The sequence below is a fragment of the Silene latifolia genome, chromosome X, assembly GCF_048544455.1.
Source record: "Silene latifolia isolate original U9 population chromosome X, ASM4854445v1, whole genome shotgun sequence".
Taxonomy (NCBI): domain Eukaryota; kingdom Viridiplantae; phylum Streptophyta; class Magnoliopsida; order Caryophyllales; family Caryophyllaceae; genus Silene; species Silene latifolia.
The window spans coordinates 44174598-44184005 of NC_133537.1; the positions used below are offsets into that span (position 1 = coordinate 44174598).

The 9408-nt window shown below is 37.4% G+C and overlaps 1 protein-coding gene across 1 annotated transcript; it reads right to left on the reverse strand.

Moving 5' to 3' along the window:
- Nucleotides 1-3101: 3101 nt before the first annotated feature.
- On the reverse strand, nt 3102-5382 carry LOC141623273 (putative pentatricopeptide repeat-containing protein At3g05240). Its single transcript, XM_074439368.1, has one exon. The coding sequence runs from the start codon at nt 5193-5195 to the stop codon at nt 3414-3416; it is 1782 nt and encodes a 593-aa protein (XP_074295469.1). The 5' UTR covers nt 5196-5382; the 3' UTR covers nt 3102-3413.
- Nucleotides 5383-9408: the final 4026 nt, after the last annotated feature.

Sequence of the window (9408 nt, forward strand, 5' to 3'; positions counted from 1 at the left end):
CGCCTTAGGCATGTCCATTGGATCATCCCTAAGACCCCTACCGCACAAATTAGGGCACATAGAAGACATATGAAGATAATCACAACGTCCGAGTATTCAGGAACTGCTGTTGTTGTTATTGTTGTCGGTGACGATGGAGTGGTATGTATCGATAAGAGTAGTCTTGACATGGGATAATTAGCCATTTTTTTCCGGAACGGCAACCAAATTAACTCTGAGTAGTGAGTAGTTAGTTATATTTGAATATTATATTTGATGATTGTGGATATTAAGTTATTGTTTGTGACATGGCCGTATATATAGTAGTCCAAGGATAGGAAGATAGTTACCATGCACATTATAGGATGAGAATCATAGGTAAGTTGGGGGGAAAGTATTGGTACACTAGTATCTAAGGGAACTTTGCCTACCACTATAATTCTAATAGTTTAGGTATGTTTACTTATCAAAATTTTTAAATAATCGATTTGGTGGTCTAAGAACACATATTAAGATTTTAAATGGGAAAGCATTCTCATCATTATCTCATGACTCAACGGAGATTGAAAAATGAAATCATTATTAGCATTTTTAGTGAAATAATCATGAGTAAGGTTGATAAAGAGCCGAGCCGAGCTTGAGCTTAGCGTTGCTCGGCTTATGCTTAATTAAGAAACAAAACTCGAGCTCACCCGAGCTTAAAAAATTGAGCTCATTACTATGCTCACGAGCTTGAGTCGAACTCAATTCGAGCCCATATATAATTGTTAAGTTATCGTTTTTTTTTTTTTTTTTTTTTTTTGTCTTTCGATATTTTCATAAACATGATTCCGAAGTAAGTTATATACAAAGATATAATCATGTTAAATATTTCTATAAAATAAGAACAAGATATTATCTTATCGCACATGTTCGAGTCGCTCACGAGCTTTTCGAGCCGAGCCAACAATAGCTCGGCTTGACTCGTTATGTCAAAAAGCTCTAGCCAAACTCGCACGAGCAGAGCTTTGACCGAGTCGAGCTTGAGCTGCTCGCGAGCTGTCTTGTCTCATTATCATCCCTAATTATCAGAATATTTCTTCATTTGAGTTCTTAATGTGTGTTTCTAGAAACATGGTTAAAATATATATTAGCGACCTAACAGTCAAATATATTGGCGTAGAATATCTATAATCTCAATAGCTTTATTGGGGTGAGTTAGACTGTCGTGGATTTGCTTTTGCGTGATAGTTTGGGCTAACTGAAGTCCCCGACATGTTGGCAAGTAAAAGAGGTTAGTTAAGATAGTTAGTGATATGTTAATGGAGGATATCCACGTAAAATGTGGATAAACTCATTTCTTTACAAACGCATTTGTTGACGTTAATTAAAGCTTCTTTTTAATTAGCTTTGTAGCTTTGAATCTAGGCCTCAATTTCTGATTAGGGATGTTAATCCAGGACTGTCAATTATACAAGTGCTGAAATTGATTGAAATTTTGTCTAATTGTCTTAGAAGTTGTGGTGATAATAATTTACAGTATTATATTATAATTAGTGGTTAGCCCTGATCAGAAGTTGAGGCCTAGATTCAAAGCTATAATGTGATCATCGCATATTAATGTGAACAAAAATGATGATCAGATTTATTACAAAAGAAGCCACAGCATATCAATGGAGAGAGACAGACAAGCATACCAAAACAGAAAATGGAGTTCATGTATACTTCCTCCATTCCATTCATTTATATACATTTGCTTTTTGGATACTATTCATATATGGGGAGAATCATCGATATATCTTCCGATATATAACATAAAAAATAGTCATGTGAAATCATGTTTGAATTGTCTTCCCGACTAAGAGCCATTATCTCCGCTCTTGTCACCGTAGCAAGGCTTATTCACACGTTCTGATGATATGCAAGTCTCTCATTCACAACTCGGAGTGGCAACTGGCAAGTACGCATTAATCATGTGTACCGTGAGGCTAACTTTTGTGCGGATTGGCTAGCCAATTTAGGAGTTGTGCAGGAGCAAGGTCTGAGAATTCTAGAGACGGATTTTGTGCCAAGGGAGCTTAACCGGCTCGTTGAACAAGATGCTCGAGGAGTAGCGTGGCCGCGCTATGTCCCTTTTAGTTTTATGTAGTTTGCTTTTTGTTTGTTTTTCTGAACTTTCTTTCTTCCCTTGTTTGATGTTTAGCTTTCTGGGAATTCCCCTGCTTCGTATTACCAAAAAAAAGAATTGTCTTCCCGACTACATTGTGAATATCAAATTTTTATAATTTTATTAATATGTAACTAAAAATATGAACAAAAAAAACGAGCATGAATACATGTGTATAAAGCAAATGTATAGAAATGAATGGAATGGAGGAAGTATCAAATTGGGGGAAAAAACGCGGCATATCAAATTGGAAGAATACGCAGCAATTATTATTACTAACTACTACTACTATTATTACTACTATTACTACTACTATTACTACTATTACTATTATTATTATTATTATTATTATTATTATTATTATTATTATTATTATTATTATTATTACCGCGAAAGTGGTAATTAAACCCCTTAACTTTGTTCAATTGTGAAATTAGGCCCCATAAGTTTTATTTGGAGCAATCAAGCCCCTTAAGTTTCACCAAAAGTGACATTCAACCCCATTTTTATAATTTTCACCAAATTCTTATATTAAAATCACTTTTGATACAATTTATCAAATATAAAATATTTCTTTTATAATTTTAGAACTTTTATACTTATATTAAATATTGAGAATTGTTTTATTTTGAATTTTATAGTATATAGACATTTTATTATATATGTATGAATATTATATAAATTATAAACAATCTAATAAATATGTATGTAAAAGTGCTCTTCAATGATTAATAAATTATGTAGAAATTCGTAAAGTTGCAATTAGTAATTTTTAATTATATAATAAATTGTTTAATACTAATATAAAATGTTTTTAATTAAAATTCTTGTGAAGATTATAAAAATGGGGTTCAATTTCACTTTTGGTGAAACCTAAGGGGCTTGATTGCTCCAACTAAAACTTATGGGGCCTAATTTCACAATTGAATAGACTTAAGGGGCTTAATTACCACTTTTGCGTTATTACTACTACGTGAATCAAAAGTAATGGAGTACAGGCGATGAATGATGTTATGATAGTGAAGGTTTTCTAAAACTCCCTATTAAAACATGAGGGTCTTGCAGAATTACCAATGAAAAGATATATGCCTCAGTGGTTGCCGCCAGCCCGCCAGCACCCACCACCCACCATCGCCATTTTTTCCTTCATTACCCCTTAAATAAATATGAGTAGAAGTTTTTGTATCTGTCCTTAAAATGTTTGCATCAGAACTCCGGAGAACATTAACAAAGCAATCAACACTTTACCAGGACGAGTACCACGCCCTTATTTTGCTTTTCCTTCGCATTACTTGATGTAACTGTAAGCTGTGGGCTTAGCCATTGCTTTACTTTGTACTATGACACGGACTCTTTCAACATCATTCCATCTTTTCTCATCTGCATATACATGTGAAAGGCAAATGTAGCCCCCTACTTTAGCTGATTTCGCTTCAAGAATTTCCCGACCAGCGACCTCAGCCAGGGTAACATTTCCATGAAGCCTACAGCCTGAAAGGAAGGAAGCCCATATATCAGTTGTTGGTTTCACCTCCATGCTGCAAATTATCGCATATGCTTCATCCAGTTGTCCTGCTCGGCTAAGAAGATCCACGAAACATGCGTAATGAGCCAGTACAGGCTTAATATTACATTTCTGATGTATTTTATGAAAAATTTCGCCACCTTCCTCAACCAATCCCGCGTGGCTACATGCGGTCAATATAGAAGTGAAAGTACCCTCATCTGGAACAATGTCATTCGCTATCATTTGGTGTAAAATCGAAATAGCTTCCTTTCCCTTGCCATGATTACCATAGGCTGAAATCATGGCAGTCCAACAAACCAAATTCTTTTCTTCTATTTCTTCAAAAACAAGCCGTGAATAAGTCAACTCTCCACATCGAGAATACATGCCTATGAGAGCAGTTGCAGCCATTGTGCTTCTACCAAACCCTTCTCGTACAAGATACGATTGAACGGACATACCGAAATTCAGTGCAGCGACCTTCTCACAAATCCCTAGTACAACAATGAAGGTTGCAAGATCTGGCTGCTTACCAGCCGTAACCATCTGGCAGAAAAGACTTAAACCTTCAAAATCCTCGTCGTTTCGAGCATAACCTGAAATTAAAGTATTCCACGAAACAGAATCCTTCCGGGAGACTTCAAATAATCGCATTGCGTATATCATAGACCCGCTGGTACAATATACCTCCATAAGAGAATTAGGCAAAAAATTGTTCAAGCAATGTATGTGATTCCGCAGGAGATAACCATGCACTTGTTTTCCAATCCCAAAAGAGTTTAGTTCAGAACAAGCCGAAAGCACGCTAAGCAGAGTCGTTGAATCCAAGCCAGCGCCAGTTACAAGCATTTTCTGAAAAATGCGTAAAGCCTCACTTGGATTACCGTTTCTGGCATACCCGGATATCATAGTATTCGACGAAGTCAAATCTCTCTTAGGCATTACATCAAACACTTTACGTGCATTCTCCATATCTCGAAATCTCGCATACATTGCTAAAAGACAATTCCCGACATATATATCGAAATGAAACCCATTAATAACAGCCTGAGCATGTACAATCCTACCAAGGTAAACATGTACCAAATCGCCACACGCCTTAATAACAAACGGGTACGTGAAATTATCCGATAAAACACCGATTCTCATCATTGTTCGGTAAAGCGATATCGCCTGCATAGAAAAACCATTACTTGCGTAACCCCTAATCATAAAATTCCAAAGAAAACAACTTTTATTCACAATCTTGTCAAATATTATACGGGCGCAATTCATACACCCACAACCTGCATAAAATGCAGCAATTTTGGTACAAAGGTAGGTATTGTCTTGTATAAGTCCAGAACGAATTACATATCCATGAAGTGATTGACCCATTTTTAAGGATTTGGAATTCGTAAGGGACTGGAAAATAGCGCCGCATTCATTTGAAGAAAGCACACGCTGTCGTGCGCTAACTTCAAAATCCGAAGAAGTACTGAAGAAGAAGGATTGGGGAATATTATGAATTTTGCAGAATTTGATTGCATCTTTTTGAATGCGGAATGCAAAAATAACGTTCATTGATAAAGTGGATTAAGACTAAGATCTCAAATTGCATAGCAACTTTGGAGAAGGGAAGCTTAACTTAAGCAAAGCGTCTTAACTTAAGCAAAGCTGAAGACCTCTCATACAAAGGGAGAGGGGACAAGGTGGGGCACCCCATGTTCTTCCTCACTCACCTTTCATGGGTATTTTGTGAGAGGAAATGGTATCCGTCACAAACTTGTGACGGATATCGCCGTCTTCAATGAGATTTTGTGTAATTTAAGATGAATGACCAAATACGGCTACCATTTTATTATGGGACGTGTTTTTTCACATACGAATTTTACTCTTTCACATACGCTTTTTACCATACTACCCTTGTCATTTTTTTCATCATTCATCCAATTGATTTTTTTTTCTCTCTTCCTTCATCCTTTTCTAAGTCTTAACCACCAAGTCAACCACCTACTCCGTTCACCAACTCCGGCCTATATTAACGCCGGAAAATCTGACCCTTATATTCTGCCTCGCCCTTCCCCTCCCCCGTAGCCTCCTCCCCCCACAGCCCCCTTCCTCGTGCTTCGACCACCGTTCAGCCCTCCGACGACCTCAGAGCCGCACTCCCTTCCCCAGATCCGGCCGACTACCTAGAACGAGATGGTGGTGGGTCCTCGGTCGACCGCTGGGGTATGGGATGGTGGTGGTACGGCGTTGTTCTGGTCGTTGGCTGGTGGTGGAACGGTGGTGGTGGGTCCTCGGTATATGGTCACTCGTTCTGTGGTGTTGGCGTGTTGCCTGTCTTGTGTCGTTTTTTTTTCTTTTTTACTTTTTTTTTTTAAATTATTATATTATTAATTAATTTGTTTTTTTCTAGTTATTTGTTTTTTTCTTATTCATTAGTCATTTGATTTGATTTTTTATCAATTATAACTATAGTAATTTATTTTTCTATTTATTCAAATGTAGGACGATGACGACTGTAGTTATTATTATATTATTATTTTATTATTAATATTTATTAATATTATTATTATTATTATTATTATTATTATTATTATTATTATTATTATTATTATTATTATTATTATTATTATTATTATTATTATTATACCGGAGTTGAAACATAGACCTCGTCATTGTTAACTTGTGTGTACACAACAAATTATAAGTATACGTTAACAAATGCTACTATATGTTATTATTATTATTATTATTGTAACACCCTCATACTCCAAGTGTCTTACTAGGACCACTTAAGGCATTGAAGTGCTACCATCTCGGTTACCCGAGGCAATGATAATCATAAGACAATAAAGAAACGTACTTTAAAAGTAAACATAGTTTAAGTGATTACATGATCAAAACCAAAACCGATAAATCAAATACAAGGTTTCTCGGACGGTCTCATCGCTAAAACTATCAAAGCTACAAAACACCGTCGACACAATGGAAGACTTCTAATCGCCACGTGATGACTCATCCCGCCTATCTCATACGCGTCATATCATACCGCTCAATAATCGTTCACCACCCCGAATGGATCACCACATTTTTAAAACATTAAACGGTCAGATTAATCACACCATTTGTATAACCAATAGTACAAAGAAACAACACAAAGACAAACAAACACACACAATCACCCACACCAATCAATCTCCGTCACCGATCGTCCATTGGACTGACCACCGCCAGTGGGAGACCACCGCCGTACCCACCAAATCCCCGCTCATCATACCGAGCGATAACCCTGTCCCATTAATGTGCACATCCCCTTCCGTGGCGGGTTCCACGAAGGGCGAAACTAGGGCGTGAAGTCACTCCCGCAAGTGACTCCACTCAGCCGAGAACGCATCTCGAGAACTAGAGACAAACAATCACAACCATCAAACAACAATCAATCAACAACCGTCTCAATACGAATACGATAATAATCAACAATCACAAAACACCAACAACACATTATGGGACTAATACTGAGTAGGGAAACCCTACCTGGAAAGCACAACAATCAGACGACCTCATAGCTGATATCAAAACGCTTCCTCTACGAATTCTCTTCCTAATATACAAACACATAATCACTACCAATCATACAAACAACAAAACCCTCAAATCCCCAAATTAAGGTAACCAACTTTAAAGAAACATCATAAAAATGGTATATAGATCTTACCCTCGACGCAAGGATCACAACGGTATAAAGGAAGGTGAAATCCGACCTTCCAAGCTCCGGGATTTGCCAACAATGCGATTAAAGCGAATGACGTAGTTTGATTTCTCTTCTCACATTGATTAGGTTTTAGAAAGTGTTTTAAGAACAATGACGGAAGTATTATATACTCTAATCGCATTATTAACAAAACCCGAGAAATCATCCCCCGTAAACCGGCTACTCGATCGAGTAGCTAAGGTACTCGATCGAGTGCCCCCTTACTCGATCGAGTATCCACGTTACTCGATCGAGTACCCAACAGGTCAGAAACTATTTTAAACTGCAACTCACCCTTACTCGACAGAGTAAGGCCTACTCGATAGAGTACCCCGAGACTCATAAATACGTAGTATTACAATCTTCCCTCCTTAAAAAAGAACTTCGTCCCCGAAGTTCAACCCATACATAAAAACAAACATACTAACTTGGTCAAGACGCAACAAAGACTCAAAACAAAACCCCAACTTATAAAACATGAAACCATAAACCCTTAACACCAACTCCACCAACTATTCCTACCTCCCCACATCGCTCACGATGTCGTATCAACTACAACATAAACTCTCCTGACACTAACTCCATACACTACCAACTACCATCCTCTAACGCTGTTAGCTCCATAATATATCATCCACTACCAAATCCAAAATCAAGACACTCATAGACATCAAACGGAATGTTACATTCTACCACCCTTAAAAGAAACTTCGTCCTCGAAGTTTACTCACACTCATAACCTCATCATCCAACTGTCAACAGTAGTGAAATATTCTCACACTCCTAAACATCACACTACTACAAGCACGACCATGGCCTTTTAACAACATCAACCACAAAATATACAACTTCATTCTTTATGCTACACCAACACTCTACTGCGAATATACTACCATATGCACAACCATCAAAATCTCTTTTATCGCATCCTACTCCTCTTAAGATAAATGTTACGTCCTCTTAACTCACTAATACTATATCCTTAGTTATATCTTCTCATTATTCTCATCACCATCACATGTCATAGATAACCACCAATACTCTAAACACTCGTCATGCATATATCCAAGGCTCTCTTACTTAAACAATTCTCATACTTCAATTCACTCGTCACACCACCTAACCTATACCTCAAAATCTTTAGCTTAACCCAAAACTTCAAATTTTCCACATTATCGCAACATGACATACCTCTCTATATAAACTATATAAAACTCCCTTCGTCAAAAGCATAACTCACGATCCACACTTGTTACGTACACTTACACTAGCTCCTCGAGTTCTTTTCTTTCATTACTACAAAACTCATACATAACTTAACATGACACCAAATCCCAATACCCTGCACTCACTATCTCATCAAAAGATTATGAACCACCTGCCGCTTTCAGATCATTACAACACATGTTCCACGAATCACTTGCCATGACTATGACTACCGATGCCTCATCTTAAAACAAGATCAAAATTACTGTAACAACTTCTCACAACTATGTCCCATCAACAGAATGTCACTATACCATGACGACAACGAAAACATATACAACTCTCTTTCATATCATACTCTACCCTCATTCCAAAACTTAACTGGTAAGAAACATCAATAAACAAAACAACTGTCTATCTGTACAAACTGAAACTCACAGGAAGCAACATCAAACAAAACAACAATTTATGTATAACCGGTATGTACTTTCGAAACTCGAATCATAATCATCCCGCCTACTCCACCACAACCGGTGACGGCATCGCAACACCACCACCTACAGCCACACCGCAGTGCGAAAATACCCGCATCACAACAATAAATACCGTGCCCGGATCACCACCCGAGGCACCACAACCACATCGACAGTCATCACAACTTACACTATCCCATAAGCACTGACTCAACATAACTTCTCGGACAAGAAAAACTTACTCAAATCCACTTTACTAAATCACAAAGCAACATATTATATGAATTAAACAGATAATAACCTCATGAACATCATCCCCTTACCACATCACGGAATAACATATATCATGAATACATAC